We start from the raw sequence: 20,737 nt of genomic DNA, 5'->3' as shown, positions 1-20,737 counted from the left end.
ATAGTTCGAAAATAAAGAAAAGAGAAAAGATATATTGATGAGTCGATGTTATGGTAAATACACTATACACCTTTTGTAGGTGTCAACCATGATAATACACATATAAATTCGTCTAATGCTGGACAATATCTTATGTAAGAACTTGACACTTCTAATATTCTAATTCTAACACCTGACATGTCCCTTTGAAATTAAAGTGGGAAAACCAATTTGAGTTTGCTTATTATGAAAGTATAAAGTACATAATCAACGATATGGTTGCCAGAGATCTTGCTGGACAATTGTCGGAAAGTTATGATTATTGGAATCTTAGTGGAAAAGGTTTAGTCGTCGGGATCTTGTCGAAAAATTTATGCTAGAACTATGGTATGGAAAGACGCGGGTGCCGCTGGGACAGTCATCAGAAAGAGACATGGTACTGCCAAATGATAATCAAAAAGGAGGCACGATGATCTGAAATGGTCACCACAAGAGAAATACAGTACCATTAGAACAGTTGCCGGCAAAAGGCACTGTGCTGCCGAAGCAATAATCAGAGGGGGCACGTACTGCAGGAATGGTCAATAAGGATGGTAGGCCGAAAGGTCACCAAAATTAAGAGTGACTGGTGCCACGAGCACGGGCACGGTACTAAAATTATGAAAGAGTAAAAAACATTAGTCAGCTGACCTGCCATGTAGACAGAAGCTACCTAGATCTTTACCTAGAAGAGGATTGATATCTAGTGAGAAAATAAAGATAAGAGATGAGATATACTGATGATTTAATGATTGGATAAATAAAAGAAGCACCACTTTATAGGTGTTAACCATGATATGCGCATGTTATCTCTCCAATGTTGGACAGTATCCTACTTTAGAACTGGACACTTCTAATATTCTATTTCTAACTTTTAACATTCTAACATTGATCAATTATAATGTCCTAGTTGCTGAATGTTTATCTTTAGTTAAATAGAACTAAACTACAATGAGGAATATGTAGATGTAAATACCAAATCTTAAACCTGACCTTTCTTGTGTTATCCTAAGTTAGTCTTTGCGTCTGCTTGAGTTCCAAAAAAGTACAGAAATATTTGATTGGTAAAATCAAATATTTGTTCTGCAACACTTTTTGGTGAAGAAATTTTCTACTGTTTAAATGGTCTCGAAAGAAGCAGGTGCTGTTTCCTTTTTTCTATTATATATGCCTTTGGTATATGTCCGTTACATTCTCATGTAGTTTTTTCCTCTTGTTACAGGATTAACAGAATCTCTGTTTCTACCACACAAAGACATATACATCGAGTATGAGCAGGCCTCTCTTAGACAACTTTACAAAGCTAAGGTTGGGACACTCTGTCTCTTAGTGGTCTATCATCTTAACCTCAGGATATATCTCTATCTAGTCCTCTCTTTCCTTTTTACCCTTTTTTTCATCCTCTAAGTCGCAGAAGAAAAATTTAAGAAGAGACTTTTACACCATAGAGGTAAATAACTACTGAAATAACACTATAAATATTAACATGTCTGCTTTCCAATATTTTATTTGGTTGTGAGGATCAATTAAAATAAACTGGAGATTGAAGCACTGTAAAGAGAAAGAGAACAGATTTATTGACTGGCAACTTGCTGTGTTAGCTGGTTCTGTGAAATTTTGAAATTATTTCCTTGCAGAGCCCAAATAAGCTGCAATAGGATAACTTTGGGTGGATTTTAACCTAATCTATTTACATAAAGTACAGTAGTTTAGCTGACTCACTTATGATTTTCTGGAAACCATTAAACAATCTTGAACTTCTAGGGGTACAACCTTAGCAGAAAAAGATCGTTATTAGTGGCATGAACTTGCAGCAAAACTCAGTGTTTTTGGAAGCTTTCCACCTTTAACATATTATGTTGACATGTACTTATGAACTAGTGTAAACACACTTTGGTTACACTTTGCAGATGGAAGAGCTGCGTACCGAAGGCCAGCAATCCTCTGAGTCATCTGGAACAATTGGACGCTCAAAAGGTGCTTCAATGGCATCCTCTCACCAGCAAATCTCTGTCACTGTGGTGACAGAGTTTGTGCGTTGGAATGAAGAAGCAGTATCCAGATGCACTTTGTTTTCATCACAGGTATATGTGACATATGTTTCAAGATGTTGCACGAGCTACAACTTACTCTTTCTTGAAATGCAAATACCTCCAAGATGGCGGGGAACAGCTTCTTGATTTAAAAAATTAAGCTTAGTGGAAGATCCAAAAAATATATATTCCTGAATGCTCAAGTGAATTTACAAATTCCATATGTAGCCTTTTCGGTTTGACGGACTCTCTCTAATAAATCTTGATAGTGAGAGAAGGGTTCGAGAGTGGATGCCAGTGGTTATTTCATTTTATTCAGAGAGATAGAGAGAGGGAGGGAGGAAGAGGGAGATGGAGTCTTTCTTGTCCTCATCGTGATGCTTTTTAGAGAAATTTGCTGTAGAAGTGGGAAGAGATACCAGATACTTGGAAACAATGTAATTTTACTAGTTGCCTTCTTTATAGAAAAACTGAATCAAGGATAGAATTTAGTTGTTTTTTTTCTTTTTTTTCTTGCACTTATTGTTGCAAGGATTTTATTCTGGCTTATCCATATATTTTGGCAAACTGTGATGTAGAAAAGATTGGCATGCTAACTTCATCTGTATTACTCTGAACTTCATTGATTTCTTTGTGCACGTAGCTTTGTCTTCTGTTAGAACGAACTAAATTATTTAGCGAACAGAGGCAGTTCTTCCTGAAAATGTGTATGCTAGTTATCCACAGCAAAAATTAGAAAGTTGATGCTTATTTTTAATTTCCTTTTGAAGATGTCATGTTCTTTGTCTGCAAACAAGTTTATTGGTCATGTTAGAGGAGTAAAGTAATCAAATATTTTGTTGTCCGTTTCCTGTAGACTTGTGCAAAGGTCTTCGAACAGCACCTTGTCCTACGAGATTGATATTGATCTAACTTGATTCATTTCAGACCTTACAGGATTGAACTAATTGATTGTTAGTCTGTTTGTACAGCCTGCTGCAGTTGCTGCAAATGTAAGAGCTGTTTTTACATGCCTTCTAGATCAAGTAAGTTCATTACCTTTCTATTTTGAAGTTTGTTTCTGCTGGCAGTATTTACATTACTTTCATCTGGCATGCGGAGTATGTAACTTAATGAATTTTTTTTTGGAAAGGTAAAAATGGTAATTCAAAATGAGTTTTCTGGGAGATTGGGTATATTTTCATTTTTTATGTGGTATCATTACCTGCCTTGTTCTAACTTTTTCAGGTTAGTATATACATAACTGAAGGTCTTGAAAGAGCCAGAGACAGCCTTACCGAGGCTGCTGCTTTGAGGGAAAGATTTGTGCTTGGAACTAGCGTTAGTCGAAGGGTAGCTGCTGCAGCTGCTTCTGCTGTAATTACTTTGGCATTCCTGTTTACTACTATCTGAAGTTTATGTAAATTTTCATTGTAGATGATTATACTTTCATAGATTTGGCTGATTTAAGCATATCATTTGTGGTATTTAGGCAGAAGCAGCAGCTGCGGCTGGTGAAAGCAGTTTCAGATCTTTCATGGTTGCTGTGCAACGTTGTGGGAGCAGTGTGGCTATTGTGCAGCAAGTATGTTGGTTTGATGCTAGTGGACTTGTGAAAATCCTTGTTTGATTAGAGAAATAACACAATCTTGTGTTGTCTCTTGTAATGTTCATTTTGAACTCCTTTTCTTCAGTATTTCGCGAACTCTATATCTCGGCTTTTACTACCTGTGGATGGTGCGCATGCTGCTTCCTGTGAAGAAATGGCTACAGCTATGTCAAGTGCTGAGGGTGCTGCTTATAAGGGGCTTCAGCAGTGCATTGAAACTGTTATGGCAGAGGTCTGTGATTCAAAACATTTTATCTGGTTTTAGGGCTGTTCTAGGCTTTGTATGTGGGAATTGGCCTCAGCAGTACCATCACAATAGTCACTACTCACTACCAGTCTGTTTGAATTTCCCAGATTCTATTATGTTTCCTTTCAATCAGAGTTGTACTTTGATATTTGCTTACACTTTCTTTGGCTGTTCTCAGGTGGAACGCATACTTTCAACTGAACAAAAAGCCACAGATTATCGATCACCTGATGACGGCATTGCCCCTGACCATCGGCCAACACAAGCTTGTTCAAAGTCTGAACCAGTTAAAACTTTACTTATGTCATGTAGAATAGAGAAGCTATAAAAATATGATCTTTGGAAGGATATTAAGCTTGCCTATTATTTACTGGCTTGCAAAAAATCAAAACATGCCATTCTCAATAAATCAAGAATGCATCAAAGTACTAAAGTTTCTGATAGCATAGAATTGGCCTTTCATATATTTTCTTATCTCTTTCTTCGTATTACATCTCAGGACCTCTTGAATTTTTTTTTTTTAAATTCTGAAGGATATTTCCTATTTCTTACGGCTTCTCCCTTTACCAGAGTTGTCGCATACCTTTCACGGGTGCTTGAATTGGCATTCACAGCACTGGAAGGGCTTAACAAACAAGCTTTCCTGACTGAATTGGTATAATCCTGTTCTTGTTTCTGCTTATACTTTATCCTAGCTGACCCCATACTGCTGGCAATGTCCTCTGTGTTATGTTTTGAGTTGCCCAATCTTTAGGCTACAAGTTACGCTAAGTGATCCTTGACCCAACTGGTTAAGTGATCCTTGACCCAACTGGTTAACGTTTTATTTTTTGGGGATTTGTTTTTCTTTGTTGGTATAGAATGACCCTGTAGCCTGTGACTCCAAAATTCCTACCCAATGGAACCTCCAAATAATTGAACTGACAAACATGCATTTTATAACAGGAGATATTTACTCTATGCGCCTATATAACTGTTTTTGGATTGTCAAGAACATGTTAATATTTAGGCCTCATTTGTTTTTTTAAAGATTAAACGTCTGAATATGAATGCATATCTGGATATTAAGATGTGTATCAAGATTAGAACGTCTGAATCAGAATATACATATGAATATTTAAGATGTGTATTAATATCTGAATACTAAATGATTAAGACTGTTTTGTTTTTTCAACATCTAAAGTTTTTCTTATTTAACAATTGATAAATAGAAAATTCAAATAAAATACTAATTAATTTAATATTCTATTAATAAATATTTTTAAAAATAATATAGTAGTTGTTGGTGGTGATGGCTGACGGTGGCACTTATGAATGCCGACCAAAGGTGGTGGTTGGTGGTGGTTTTGATTAATGTGGTGGTTCTAGGTAGTAGTTAGTGGTGATTGGTAGTGGTAGTTATGGTTGAGGAAGGTAGTGATCGGGGGTGATAGTTTATAATGGTGGACAATGGCGCCTATGGTTGATGGTGGTGGGGTGGTTGATGGTGGTAGTTGAGGTGGGTGGGTAGTTGTTGAGGATGATGGTGGTAGCATTAGTTGATAATGATGGGGGTGGTGGGTGGTGGTAATCAATAATGGTGGGGTTGGGGGTGATGGTAGTCAATAATAATAGCAGTGGCGGCTATGGTTGAGGATGGTGGTGGTCAGTGGTGGTGTTTGAGTTCAGTGGCGGTTGGTGGTGGTGGTTGAGTATGATGGTGGTTGGATGGTGCATGGTGGTATAGGTGATAATGGTGGGCGGTGTCGGCGGTTAGTAGTAAATGTGGATTATAGCATCTTAATGAAATTAAGTCTTTGTTATAGATCTTAATCAATTAGATTTATTCAGACCCATTAAGTGGTTGGGAAATAAAAAGACAAACACACTTAATGATTAAGATCTGACTAATTAAGATTCAGACTTAAAAAACAAGCAAACTTAATATTTGAGATCCGAATGATTAAGATTCAAATCTCCATTAAGTGCAAACAAATGAGGCCTTAGTGTATCTACAACCGTTTTAGAGCTTTGTGCACAATGTGTTCTGTTGCATTCATAAATCCAGCTGATTACATTATCTGCATTTTTCCCCCATTTGTATTACTCTTTGAATCAAAATTTCTGCTAACAATTTGGTGTATTTTTTACTTTTAATAGGGGAATCGTTTACACAAAGGCTTGCTTAATCATTGGCAAAAATTCACTTTTAATGCAAGGTACTTCCTTTCGCTAATGCTGTTATTGCTGCTTGTTTAAGTTGTAAAATTGGAGTTGCAAAAGTGACAGTGACTCGTAGGATCCATGGTAAAAATTATTCCCCTGCCTAGAGTAAGCTAATGCTTATACTCTCATTAGTTTCAATGAGTTTGGGAAGCTATGTTCTAGCAAATATTTGCATTGCCAAGGAGCCAAGAAAGAAATTTCGGATGTCTGTTAAATCAACTTATTAGAAATAAAGAAAAATAGAGTCTCTTTTCGATCGATTGTAAACCAGATGGGAATCTAGTTTCCCGAAGTTCAATAGTTGTGAAACTTCTGCTCATAAATTGAAAGCCAGATAAGAAATTACTATCATTTCCTTTTGTTTTCAGCAAGGTATCAATTTGTGTACTACTGATGCTGCAAGGATCATTCATGGGTTGAGAATGCAAAATTTGTGCATGGACAAACACTTTCTGGAAAACAGTCACTACTCAACTAGGACATCAACTGAAACATCTCAATCCCAAGCAAGTTGGGATAAGCTATATGAATCCTCACTAACCATGTCGCTCCAATTAAGCTCATCTCAGTCCAACATTATAAAATATAAATATAAAGTGCTTGAAGTTGTCCGAGACCAAGAGTCTATGTCTGGGGAGAAAGCTTCCTATACGTTTCTAGGGGGGGTGTTGTTCATCTACATGGTATAACCTTACCATCCTTATACATGGTTCTATCACGTCTTCTTGTAAGGACATAGTATGGTTACCCATAGGGGCAGATTTAGGGGGTCGGAAGGGGGTTCATCGCCGAAAAATTACACTGCATATATAAGGCAAAATCTGTTTTTCACCTCTATATATTATGTTTTGAATCCCCTTGACACAACCCAAAATCATAGCTTAGTGGTCAAGGGGGCTCAAAACTTTTGTGAGGTTGTTGGTTCAATTCCCACTAGCAACAATTTCTTTTAGTTTTTTAACTTTTTTCTTTTTCGAACCCCCTTAACGGAAATCCTGCTTCCGCCACTGGTTATCCCCACTCTTAAATTTTATCAATTGAGATTCCTTCTTTTTAAAATATGTATTTACTACAACTAAAACATATGTTAAAGCGAACTCTAGAATATCCTTTCCTTCATCATTTCCCGTACCATGTACTTGTTCAAAACTATAACTATCTCTACCCACATGACCATTTTGATCTCCCTAATAAGGATTTGTTTGTCTCTTGTGAAGCATATGGCACTAGTGACATTGATTGTCTCATTTCCTCGCATAAGTTCTATTGAGTTAATCCCTCAACTCGCTTTACTTCTACATCCTTATCCTTAATTCAATTTGTGATAGGCGTCATATTTTTTTCCAGAAAGGACTTTACTTTCGTATGCCATGTGCTCCAAACTTGAACTCAACTTCCTTTTTTCACCAACATCTGCTTCTCACTCAAGGGGTGTTTGGACCTTTTGCCTGCTCAGAAGTGGATTCAAACCACCGAAGCAAGGATGCCATTCTTTACCCATTAGACTTGTCATCCTTTGTTATTTCAACATATTGTACGCACTAGTCTCGTAGCCATCTCTTCTAACATAACCTTTTGGCATCTTCTTTTATGCTTCCCTCAAACACCATTGTGAGATTGAGTATTCTTATTTCATGCTGTAATGATTTTGAATTTGTTGACTGTATTCTTCATGTTGTTAATGCTACTATATCTTTTTACTACAACACAATCTAATTTTTACTTCATATTCTTCTCTTTGTACCTAACTTTCCACACACCTCTAGGCTCCAACTCAAACTGTAGAGCTTAGAGGTGCACCATCCTATTTTCAGAATTCAATTTGTGTTTGGAGTAAATAGTTTTCCCGGAAATGGGTTTTACATCATGCAATTCCGGATGCTGAACTGGATGATATGGGTTTTACATCATGCAATTCCGGATGATGAATCTTCCTCCTCCTCCTCCTTTTTATTTATTTATTTTATTATTTTTTTCTTCTGCGACTCTGATGTTCCTGGCAGTGAATATTACCTGGAGAATGTGTCAGCTTTAGGGTCGTATCACCACCACCAATTTGATCAATCAATTATGATTAAACCCTTAATTAGTTGGGTTTGTTATGTGAACCATGTTCTGCTCTATTTAGTTGCTCTTTCTCACCCCAGCGCAATATGATGGAAATCCTTGTTAGTTGGGTTTGTTTGACGGGTCTTCTCTTATTTCTCTCAAGTGGTAAGCTAGGCCCAAATCCAAGTTAATCTCTCTGTCTGCTGAGTGCCGCACCTCTATTTGTTTTTGCAATGCTAAGTAATGCCCCTGTACACTCAGTAATCTGAAATGACTATAATACACTCTGTAATGCTTTATTCTCTACTTAGATTTAAATCGATCGTGTATCCCTGTGTGCATTTAATTGCACAGTTCTGTGTAAACTAAACTTTCTGCATTGTTTTATGACTTGGTCAGTCTCTCCTGATGTTTCTTACTCGTTGCCTGTTTCTTTGTGAAATTGAAATCATGGCCAAGTTGATACATGTGATGGAAAATACACAACTTCCTGCTTGCCTGTATATTGCATAATTTGTCTCCTTGTCTACTGTAGTGGAGGATTGCGTTTGAAGCGTGATATAACAGAGTATGGGGAGTTTGTTCGTAGTTTCAATGCCCCTTCTGTTGATGAGAAATTTGAACAGCTGGGCATGTAAGTTGCTTTTATTTTGAATAATTGGCATGCCTTCCACAAAATATGATATCATCCTGATTTCCTGGTTTATCATCTTTTTCCAGCATGGCAAATGTGTTTATTGTTGCTCCAGAAAGTCTTTCCACACTGTTTGAGGGAACCCCGAGCATTAGGAAAGATGCACAAAGGTAATTAACATTTTGAAGTATTCTTGTAGGCTGTGAGCAAACAGACTGTTCTCCTGCAGATATTCTCATAAAGTTAGATGTGTTTTTTACTCGCACGTCTATCATATATTTCAACGAAAGGAATTCCGTTATATCAGCAGTAAGATACTAGAAAGATTGGATGATATCAATTTTAGCAGGTCCATTTATGAGTTCATTCAATTAGTAACGAGTTTCATAATAATGAATATGGTCAAGGATTTGATATTTTTGAATACTTCCCTTCTCCTTTTCATTCTTTGAATGATACTTGAACATTGTGTTGTCTGCAAACTCAGGTTCATTCAGCTTCGGGAGGATTACAAGAGTGCAAAGCTTGCAGCGAGACTCAGCTCCTTATGGCCTAGCTCTAGTTAGAACCAAAATCACATGCTAATTAGAGTTGAACTTTTATTATAGTGGTGAACTGGACAGAGTGCAGTTGTATTGTGAGCTTTTCCACCACCTCATGCTGGCTGTCTATTACCCGAGCTCAGTGATAAAGAAACATCGTTGATACCAGAGAAATTCATCCTTGGAAGAAATTAATTTGGAGCCCCCTTTTGTGGATATCGTCATTTATTGTTTACTCAAGATCTACTGGTATATGTTTTTTTTTTTTTTTTTTTTTTTTTGAAATAGATTTGGAACATGCAAGGTTTTTGCGAATTGCGATAAGTCTCTTTATGTGCTAGGTGTGCAGTTGTATTGTCAGAAGTAGATAAAAGAAATGTACCAGTTTACTGCTATAGATATTGACCGTCTGATTGTCCTATACTTGGATTAAAGTAGTTATAGTAGAGGTATCTTCTTTACCATATACAGAAATTTAAGGATATACATGCTCCCCGTTTGAGTCTAGCCTACTAATTTGTGGTTAAATCTGTAAATGATCCTCCCAAGAAAAAAAAGAAGAATTGGAAGTATGAATTTATGAAGCTTAGAAGAAGCTTTGACAGACGTTGGAAACATATTTTAATAGAATCATCATCTTCACTTTTTACAGCTCTTAAAAGATGATTTTGTTAAAATGCTAACTAGGTTCAAGAACTAAAATCAAATGTCAGATTTAGTTGATGGTCTGTTTGTTCAATCGAATAACATGAGGACCAAAACAATACACAAGGGCCAAACTCCCTACTTTCCAACTAGTTAAGCAAGAATGCCTTAGTTCAATTGTATGATTCACTCATTGGCTAACGATATTTGCCCCTTCTCTCGAGAAATTGTTACTTGGGTACACCAAACCAGGGAAAATGGGGAACACTTCCTACCATTATTTTCGGGAGAAGTGCACAGTTAGCCTTTAGCCACACTTTAAAATGTATTTACTCTTTAGCCGGTGCTTCATAAATTTTATCCGTTCAGACGAAAATACTCCTTTGCTAGACATGGGTGTTGTGAATATATTAAAGACATGATGTCCTTAACTTCATGAATGTTGTGTAAATATTAAGGATAAAGTGTCCTGTATTTGCACCTTCCGTTGTTAAACTTTAGGACGTCATATCTTTAACTTCATATGTGCAGTGTAAATGTTAAGGATATGGCGTCCTTAACTTCCTATTTGCAGTGTAAATGTTAAGGACATAATGTCCTTAACTTGTATTTGCATCTTCTCTTGTTAAACTTTAGGACTTCATGTCCTTAACTTCATATGTGCATTGTAAATGTTAAGGATGTGGTGTCCTTAACTTCATGTGTGTAGTGTAAATGTTAAGAACACAGTGTCCTTAACTTTATGAGTGTTATGTAAATATTAAGGACATGGTGTCCTTAACTTCATGAATGTTGTGTAAATATTAAGGATAAAGTGTCGTGTAACTGCACCTTCCGTTGTTAAACTTTAGGACATCATGTCCTTAACTTCATATGTGCAGTGTAAATGCTAAGGACATAACGTCCTTAACTTCATGTATGCAGTGTAAATGTTAAGGACATCATGTCCTTAATATTTACACAACACTAATGAAGAAATATCTTTTCATATTAATTTTAATAGAGTAGTGACTATTTTTACTCAGCATTAAAAATACTGGATAAAAACTAAATACCATATTAAAAAGTGGTTATCCTACGCCATTTCTACATTATTTTCTTGTCCAGAAATACTGAGATTCGGTATGTATATGATATAACAAGAAAATGCAGAGGAAATTTCGATTAAGATTACTTTTGATTAGCCATTCTGCCCAAAACTGCATTTACTGAGCTCCCCCTTACTTGGCAGGGGATCTTTTCTAAATGAATCATTTGCCCTTCAACGCCAACTCCTGAACGCACAAAATGTGCCTCTTCTATTAAAAATTTACTTCTCTATACTAGAGAAAACCAATAGGACTTCAATGACCATAAGATCACTTGATTCAACTTTTGATACTACGATTCAAACTGTGATCTTTCAGCCTATTGGTGTCGCAAATTCTCATGATATGGTTTAACTTTTTAACTACATACTGATCCTATGTACTGTACTGCGCTAGCTTCTTCGTTACTGGAAAATATTGGCATACTTAATTTGCATGACAAATTTAAGGTTATTTAGACTCCATTTGACAAGGAAATCAACTATTTATAGGGATTGACATAACGTTATAAGATTGAAATGCTATCACTTGTCTTTCTTGTATATCTTCATAATTGAAGAGGAACCCCTTCAATTCTAAGAATTATACTTGCCTCCTTTCAAGTATAATGTCATTACATTAGACCAAATGAAAAAGTATAGTGATAATCAAATATGGCGTTATAAGCAACGACACAAATGTTATAATACTTTCACAACATTAATGTCTTTCGTTTTCAAAAATGACACTGAGGATCCCAAAACGACGCAAAACAGAACAAAAATTTGCAAGTTCTTAGGTTAGGAAATTGTGACTTACATACAGATTGCAAGGATATTTTCTTTCTTTCTATTTTTTGAGAAGTATTACAGGGAATATATTCTCTTCATAATATAATTAAAAAATCAATTTATGTACAATATGGGATTAGGAGATTATCTCACCCCACAAATTCCTTCTTCGTAGAGCCAGAACCAATGAAGAGTTAGCCTTTTTCTAATGCTGCATTCTCGCGGAAAACCATTACAGGGCAACCCCCAGAATCCACAAGTGCAAAGCTGTGGAAAATGCCACTTGCATGGACAAGATATTTACTCTGGTCGGATGTAGTGTATCTAAAATAACTGGAAGAAAAGGCTAGTGGATCCATCACCAAAAGATCTTAGATCAGCCGGTCTGACCAATGCTCTGCACAGAGGGCAAGTTCTTTCTCTTTCAAACCTAAATAGAAGGTGAACCCTTTTAGCTATTAGAAGAACACTAACTGGTAGCAAAATTTAGATATAGAACTTCCTCATTTAGATGATGCACACAGTAACAAGCAGCATCCATAAAACAAAGAAAAGAAGAGAAATTCACAGTAGAGAAAAAATTTAAGTGGCACAAAATATACAGCACGAGAGACAAAACGATCAGCTTCAACATAAAAACAAATAGGCCAATTTACAAGAACGAAAAGAAAATGTATTACGAAGTTATCTGTGGTCAGCAAAAAAAGTAGTAGCAACGCCAATCACAATCTCCCCATGGACCACTAAGTCATTGGTTTGATTACACTACAAATCAAAGGAAGAGCAAACCCTATTTTGGGACTTGTGAATTATATACTGGAGGTAGCCAGAAAAGAAACTTCAATGGTGAATTACATACTGGAGGTACAGTTCTTCACAGGGTGAACTGGTTATTTAGTCATAAAGATATTCCCATAAAAGGAAATAAAATTAGAGCTACTCCAAAACCCCAAGAACTGTAGCAGTAGATGGGAGTCGTGAACTATCTATTTATGTGACACTGGTATAAATCGCGACCACTGTCTTTTTCTTTTCACCCCTTTTCCTGTTTCTCTGTTAGTCAAGTAAGACTTCATTTCCACCATTACCAAAACAACATGAGACTGAGTGCTAAAATACTATCTTGAATACACCAAAGCTCTCTCATTGCTAGAAAAATTGTTTCACTTGTGTTGTCAGGTTAAGATATTAATGATCTTGGTGACTAGTTCAGCATAGCAAAAGAATCTAATACAACTGCAACAATCCTGTTCTAATAGGATATCGTTAAACTAGAGTCACCTAAGCATTCATTTATTTCTTCATTGGGAGTTTCCTAGTAGGAGCCCACAAAGATGGCATGACTGTCAGTTACCCCCAACTACCCCTTTTGTTGCGAAGTAACACTACTACCCTGATTTCCACAAAGTTATTGACTCCGAATTGACAACATTTTGGAGTAATGCCGACATTTTGCTAGAGAAAATAGTATAAAGCACTTCGTAATGCATTTGTTCAACTAAAGGGTTTTCGTGAAGAAGTGCTTCAGAAAGACTTACCACTCTGAGACACAGTCTTCACAGAAGATGTGTTTGCAACGCAACAAAATTGGTGCATGCATCTTCTCCTGGCAAATAGCGCACAGATCACCAGCCGCATTTACCTGCGTAGACATTTAAAATCTAAGTACACAACAGTTGTCAAAGAAAGCTAGAAATCTTCAAGACAATGTAAAATGAAGCAAACGAATCCAAGGAATAGCTGGACAAAGAGAATATTCCTGAAATTTGTAGCTTAAAACATCTAGTGACACTTTAATCCAAACATTCATTAAGCTTGTACCATAAAAATCTACCTGCTTACATTAAGCGAGAAATGGCTTTGTAAAATATTTTCTAGCTGAAATTAATATCTTCTAGAAACATCAGAACTTTAATTCAACTAGTATTTCTCATTTTGATGATTCTAGATTTTAAGACAATTAACTTTTTCTAGAAACATCCAAACTTTAACTCAACAAGTACTTCTAAATTTGCTGATTCTAGATTTCGAATCATAGAGTCTACCCTCTTTAGGTAACTGAGACGAGGCCTATGCATAAAAAGGCTCCAGTATTTGGCATGCCCTGCTTGTCTGGATGCATGAACAGGGGATGGAATGGACATCTCAATGCAGAAACAATTTCATCTACTTGGAGATTCAGGGGTACCTTTCTTATATTTAAACCAAAAGAATGTTTTAATCAAAGTAATAATATGCATCATTTCATAATTATCTCAGACAATTTTTCTATTACTCTGCCAATGCAAATCCTGTCAACACATTTTGTTTCCTAAGATGTTTACAAGTACTTGTTTTATATGTATGTGGGTGTACAACTGTACACATATATATAAAGGCAAACAAAGAATAGGTTTTAGAACGTCAGTAAATGTTGGTAATACAGCTTTGCTTTATCAAGTCAGAAGCACTTAGCAAAAGCTGATTAAAAGCAAAAACTGGTCAACTATTATAGTAATATAGTTGCTCTAGCACTCTAGAGTCTAGAGAAGCCATGGGAGGTTCAAAGAAAAGATGATGAAACTTCTTATCAGACCAAATCAAAATGACAAAGAACAACAATCAAATTTTTGGCATCTCCCAAGAATAAATCTCAGGAGCTTTGCAAGCCAGTAATCAGTAAAAATATGATACCTGCTCAGGTGTGGCATGAGACCCATAATGGACTTCCTTTTTGGACAATGCCTTCAAAGCAGTATAGAATGATTTTACCTAAACAAAATAAACTGAGTATGAGGGATTGCGGAGGAATCATGCCAAAACATTTTTTTTAACAAAAACATGAAGATCAAGTAGGGTGGGAAGGGGGGTTCCCCATGAAAACTTGATATTAGCAAGATAAAACCAGATATGGTCAAGCAGATACAGTAGTTACAAAAAGACCTTACCTTCTCAACAATTGAGGTAAGCTTAAACGTCAAGTACAACCCCGTTGTCAGTGATGAAAAAAGGCTGCCGTAATCCTTATTGAGAAAGAATCTATACCAAACAGGAGCAGGTAACAGTCCACGATATAACAACAGTGTGTACTCCACCAGAGTCAGCATTTGACCCTACAAGACAACACAGTTCACTTTTCTTGCAAAGATGAATAGAGAAAATCAATAAATTACCACATAGGAATCTGCTTAACAGTCTACCTGTCTACGAAAATTGTGGCCCCTGCCATTCTTGTAATACATAAGCAGCACCAACTTCAAAGCCATTGCTGCCTGACGCACCATCGTATCTGGAATCAACAATAGTTAAGACGAAGGTGAGGATCAAATCAATACTCTTCCCATGAGATTTTAAATGTAACAGCTTTCCATCATTACCCCTCAAAGGAGGTAAACAAATTCTGGTACAACCTTGCATTAAGCCCTATTTCAAGTGCAGGCTCCATTAAACTGAGGAGAAAACATTTCCCCCCCACCTTTTTTTTGGATAACCTTGGTGTTCAAACCGGCTTGCATTCACCTCACCTAATTCCACGAGATACCTGCTACCTCGCACCAGCACAGGTACCAGGTAACTCTACCCACCAAGGCTTGGAGAGATGGGAAGAAATCATAACAATATAGAGAAAAACTGGCACACCCTACTAAGACCTTGTTTCAATTGCATACTTCATTAAAACTGACACGAACGGTCGGTCTAATATAAAAAGAGAAACGCCAGAAAGACATGAACTATGAAAAGAGGCCCTTAGTGGTGTCTGAAAAAAGGCCACACAGCAAATTGCTGCTCGGCAATATTTCATATCGTATCAGGATTCCATGAATGAATCTACTTTCTTCTTCCTTTTCCATTCCTTTGTTTATCTGGGAGATCTGGCCCTATCTTTACGGGTTCTTTTCTTTCTTTTTTCTTTTTCCATAAGTTTGGTAGAGTGGGGGAGAAGAAGGTATGGAGCGGGTTCAGAAGGAAAGAGGTTTTCCACTATATGATTGCCAGAAATAAACCTGACTTCCGAACCCACAAGAAGGGGAAAAAGGAATAAATGCATTTGAATTTATTCAAGCGAGCAAAACAATGGCCAAAATCAGAAGAACATGTCAGATTTCAGCTATGAGTTCAAAAGCACCTGATTTCATTCTTTAGTGTATTTATGCAATTGATAACAATGCATTGGGAGATTATTGGAAGGTCAACAGCCTGTATACTCCATAATAACGTGCGAACAACAAAGAGAAGTATTAGGCAGATCAAGAACCATACCATTTACCAGGATCATGAATATAGCATGCCAGAAAGGTGGGATGACCTTCGGAGGAACCATAAGCAATGGATAGAAAAGGTCATCATTACGATACCACCAGTAGATTCCAATAACATGAATCACGAAAACCACAAAATAACCAACAAGGACATCTATCTTTCTCTCTCCCTGCAAAAGCCAAAATTCATAATTGCAGGATTCTCAGTTTTCCTTAATCTTTCTACTGATGATAGATGAAAATAGAATATGCATTGAAAGAAAAAGAAATCAGAATTCAGCAAATGGAGCACATATTACACCTTTAATGCTGTCTGCTTCCGAAGAATGTCATTTGACTTGAACATGAAGGCAGTGATCCAAATTGTGACAAAGAAACCTGCAGTCCAAGAATTAGAATATAATGGTGAATGTGATTCAGCATAAATAAAAGTTAGCACGATATACATGTATTTACTTATCCCCAAAAAAGCATGATATACATGAATCATGAAACAGGTAGAGATTTTCTTAGAAAATAGACAATCACAATTTGCTTGGAAAATTATGGATTTGTGCATTTTAGGTTGAACTTGTTCATATTTTCTTCTCTGGGGAATAGTTTTTACCTTAAAAATATCCCAAGGCAAAGAAAAAGAAAAACCAAGCTTATCACGCACGATCAATTTAAATTGTCAATAATGCTACTTCTATATCAATTGGTGTAATTGGGTCCGAGGGGTCGTTTAACAAACATTACCACCTTCACCATCAAAATGCTTTCATATTCAACAACTTCCATCAAAAATCGCATATAAGTTATAAGTTCCTAATTAATTTCATGAGATTATCATTTATCCTGGCAACCGTCCTACAATATCTAGCTCAACTGATTGCAGTTATCAGTACATAGAAACACCAGCAAACAGTTAAAGAATAAATATTCCATGAAGGTTTCTGTTACACCAAGATCTGATATGAGGATATCAAAGAATCTAATAAAGGACACTAGTGAGTTAAATCCCAACATTCATTGGTAGTCGTCAAGGCACTCAAGCCTAGGGAAAAACCGAGGTCAACAGTGTACCTATTCTATAGCCTCGATATATCGATTTACTTGTTCATACATTAAAATTGAAATTACCATGAGAACAGAAGGCTACTCAGTTTGCTAGTTCGATGCATGTGTATTCCTTTTTATCTGCCACGGCATACACATATATGCAGGAATATGACTGCATATCACCCAAAAAACTACATCTACACCTGAAATATTGAGTGGAACCTATCAATTTACATTAACCATAGATTGCTAATAGCCACAGCCCACAGATCCTGTGATTTGTGATTCATTGACCATGACCATTCAACACCCTTTAAAATACAACATTGCTAAGCCAGCCAAGACATTACATACAAAGGTATAAACCCTAATTTCCCAAGCTATAGCAATACCGAAACAATAACACCAGATTCATCAAAAATTAATCGCATGCTCAACTCACAAACTCAAACTAAGACATCTCATATTCTTTTTGCATAAGCTAAACAGCATTATCAGAGTAATATTAGTACAAAGTTCTCAAAGTGTCATATACCTTGCAAATGCTGGCGGATGAAAACAAACAAGAGAAGCAAGGAAAATGGAAGAATCTGCTCAATCCACCTTGCCACTTGCTGTATATCAAATCTTTGGTACGTCGAATCCCTATTATTACTCCCAGCATCATCATCATCATCCTCAGCACTAACAGTAGGCACCGTGGACGCGTCCACACCAGAACCCTCCCTCTCCTCAACAGAACCACCGCCCTCTCCCTCCCCACTATCCTCACCCTCAGTTATTCTAATTGAAACCTCCCCACTACTGCTACTATTAATATCTCCACTAACATTGGTATTATTATCAGCTACAAGTGGCTCCGTTTCTGGGTTATCGGGTCGGACCCGAAGGAGTCCGGAATACTCAAGCAAAGTGGAAACTGGGGATTGGAAGAAGCGCAGCGGACTGAATTGAACTCCAAAAGTCGTCGAATTTGGAGATGTGGGAGAAATATTTGCATTTTCTGAACCATCCAAAGTATCCATCAGAAGAAAATGGTAAACAGAGGTTTTTGTATAAATTGTATTGATCCAAGAATGAAGATTGTGGGCGTATTTTCTTGGAGATGAAGAATGGGATATTATGCGAGTTTTTCTGACACACAAGAAATGTTCAAATCAGGCAAAAGCAAATTGTAATAAAAGTCAGATGAGTGAGAAAGCTTAATAGTAGTAGTAGTTAATGTTAAAATTAAACCGATCAATGAAGAAAATAATAATTCTACTATTACTATATATTGAGCTTTAAATAATGACATAGAGGGGCGGAGCTAGCGGCCGAACCTTTGGTCCAAATTATGTATTTATCTTATTAAATTTATTAAATATATATTAATTTTTAATTTAAAACTCAATAACTTTAAATTATTAGAACTCCGAACTCATAACTTTCAAATAATAGCTCTGTCTACTAAGATAGCGCAACAAAATATAAAATATCTCAAAGAGAGGGAAAGAGGGGGGGTTTAGGAAAGTGTAAAGAGGATGGCATTAAACAATTAACGTGTAACGTAAACTTCCTTTTTGTTTGCTTGAGACAAATAAAGAAATAAAAAAGCTTTTTTGCATTAAGATAAGAGCAAGTGTTTGTTGAATAAGAATTACATAATGCTGATGGCGTACACGGTCCGAAACCGAATACTCAGACGCGGCGCTGGGTTATACAGTGCCGGTGCACATCTTTCAACTTGCTTATCTCTCTAACCATAATAAATTTTATATTATGAATTTAATTTTTAATATTTGTCATATTTTTCACTTATATAATATATTTCATATCAAAAATATTAAATTTTGGTTGAATTCGTAACTCAAAAGCTGCATTCGCATTTGCCTTCATCAATCCTACGAAATACGTTAGTTTTATTATTAATGATATTATCATTATTTTATATTATTATAATGTAATATTTATGTTAATTTAGTATGTCATAAGAAATTCTTTATCTTATTTTGTTGATTACTAATTTCACTTAATATAGATAATTGTTTACATTAAACTTTTAACTAATCAGATAGTAAAAAAAAGTTATATTATCAACAAAAGTTAGCTCTATTATTTTGCGCCTTAAAAGACTCTTCTTCTTACTCTTGCCATTTCTTAGTTTACTTTTTAGACGAGGGATGTTTGCTGATTATTGAAACTTTTTATACCATTAAGAGTCACTGCAGAATAAATATAATCTCTTCATGCTTAGTCGAGGTCTCGATTTCGAACTTTGAAAATGAAAAAAATCCTAGTAGGGAGCGTTTCCTCTATTTATGGGCCTTACGCAATATAAATCTGGATTAATCGAAACTTCAATACAGATATCGTACCCCAAATAAAAGAAAAATCTTGAACCTTTCAACTCTAAGACTAACGCAACAATTATATCACGATTTTTTTTATCTAAAAACTTTTGACTTATTATGTTTTTCTGAAAGAAAGTGATGGAGCAACTTGATGCAAAATTAACAAGTTGCGTAAATAAAAGAATTAGAAAAGTTACTTCGTAGGCTTTTGAAATACTTGGTTTCCAAATATTCCTGTTTAGAAGCGCTGTGAGTATATTGGATTAGGTCCATTGCAACTGGATCAATCTCACCTAATGAATTATCATTATCTATCCATAGTATAACGTATATTCACAAAAATACATTTAACCTGTGGAAGACTTTCCTTATTTAAGGTATTGCTTTCGCTGGTATTTTTCTGAGTCTTTTTTTCTCTTTTTATTTTAAAAAAGACAATATAATTAATATCTATTTATCTTTCTTTTCATTTCTTTGTTTAATTTATCCCCTAAAATAGAAATATGAAACCGAAGTAGTGATTTGGCATGTCATCTGTTATGCATTGACTAGTGTAAAAATTATTTAAACAATCATCACTTGTGAGATAATTACTAATAAATCTAGCTTTGTAACAAGCATAGATTGATACCGAATAAAAAGTGTCAACTAACTTATTAAGTAATTTACACTAACAGTGTAAAACAATCTTTTCATTTTCGCGTTCATAACTTAAATCCAATACGTATAATGATTTTTGTACACCCTATAATTAGCTCGTCTACTATCCCCCATTGAGCTATAATGGCATAACGCTTCTAAAATCTAGTGAGCCTTTAATTTATCCCTTAAAACAAATATTACAAGGAATCGAAAATGATGGGACTTCTTCTAAATTAAAACAGCACCACCTAAAAGACCATGAATTAGCTTACAAAGGCTGACTCTTTAGCATAATGATTTGCCATGTTAATAATTTTGACAGATGGAATTATATAACTAGTACTGATTAATCATTAGCATTGGGCTGTGGTTGTCAACAATAATTAAGCAAATGGCAAATATTTAGTGGAGTAACTAATAATGCTATCCGGACATTTTTAAAAAATGATGGAAGCTAGCGAATTTTATATTTGTCACGCAGAAACTGCACCTTTCCAATTATTATTTTAATTATTTTTTTTGGTTAAAATAACGAACTAAATTTCCTCCCAAAAATTGACTTTCTCACTCAAAAAAATAAAATAAAATTACAAACTGATGAAAGGGAATATTACTTCGCAGCAGTGGCCCACGAATATCTTCAAAAGATATGACATATTGCTAG

At 35.8% G+C, this 20,737-nt stretch overlaps 2 protein-coding genes across 4 annotated transcripts in view; one reads left to right on the top strand and one right to left on the bottom strand.

The window, feature by feature from the left end:
* The window catches only part of LOC104116405 (exocyst complex component SEC10b), a 29,809-nt gene extending 20,231 nt beyond the window's left edge, over positions 1–9,578 (top strand). For all 3 annotated transcript variants that reach the window (XM_070197089.1, XM_070197088.1, XM_070197087.1), the window contains exons 14-25: positions 1,241–1,326; positions 1,929–2,102; positions 3,023–3,076; positions 3,279–3,407; positions 3,523–3,615; positions 3,725–3,871; positions 4,065–4,162; positions 4,457–4,541; positions 6,026–6,084; positions 8,676–8,774; positions 8,861–8,944; positions 9,262–9,578. In XM_070197089.1, the coding sequence (XP_070053190.1) occupies positions 1,241–1,326; positions 1,929–2,102; positions 3,023–3,076; positions 3,279–3,407; positions 3,523–3,615; positions 3,725–3,871; positions 4,065–4,162; positions 4,457–4,541; positions 6,026–6,084; positions 8,676–8,774; positions 8,861–8,944; positions 9,262–9,340 (1,187 nt within the window). In that variant the 3' untranslated portion in view covers positions 9,341–9,578. The remainder of the gene's footprint in view (positions 1–1,240; positions 1,327–1,928; positions 2,103–3,022; positions 3,077–3,278; positions 3,408–3,522; positions 3,616–3,724; positions 3,872–4,064; positions 4,163–4,456; positions 4,542–6,025; positions 6,085–8,675; positions 8,775–8,860; positions 8,945–9,261) is intronic.
* A 2,130-nt stretch (positions 9,579–11,708) lies between these two features.
* Positions 11,709–18,264, bottom strand: LOC104116403 (uncharacterized). The gene is made up of 8 exons (XM_009627256.4): positions 17,634–18,264; positions 16,359–16,435; positions 16,059–16,227; positions 14,999–15,087; positions 14,747–14,911; positions 14,493–14,570; positions 13,358–13,461; positions 11,709–12,249 (listed from the first exon to the last, which is right to left on the bottom strand). Exons 1-8 carry the CDS (start codon positions 18,121–18,123, stop codon positions 12,144–12,146), a joined length of 1,278 nt encoding a protein of 425 aa, XP_009625551.1. The 5' UTR covers positions 18,124–18,264; the 3' UTR covers positions 11,709–12,143.
* Positions 18,265–20,737: the final 2,473 nt, after the last annotated feature.

Source organism: Nicotiana tomentosiformis, chromosome 3 (genome assembly GCF_000390325.3).
Source record: "Nicotiana tomentosiformis chromosome 3, ASM39032v3, whole genome shotgun sequence".
Lineage (NCBI taxonomy): Eukaryota > Viridiplantae > Streptophyta > Magnoliopsida > Solanales > Solanaceae > Nicotiana > Nicotiana tomentosiformis.
This window is presented reverse-complemented; position numbering and strand designations above follow the sequence as displayed.

Bases quoted from the DNA above. Each gene is read 5' to 3' on its own strand.
- LOC104116403 (XM_009627256.4), bottom strand. From the start codon at position 18,123: ATGGATACTTTGGATGGTTCAGAAAATGCAAATATTTCTCCCACATCT. The intron at 14,912-14,998 runs GTAGACTGTTAA...GTTGTCTTGTAG, and splicing joins GCCACAATTTTCGTAGACAG to GGTCAAATGCTGACTCTGGT. The intron at 12,250-13,357 runs GTAAGTCTTTCT...CCTTCTATTTAG, and splicing joins GAAGACTGTGTCTCAGAGTG to GTTTGAAAGAGAAAGAACTT.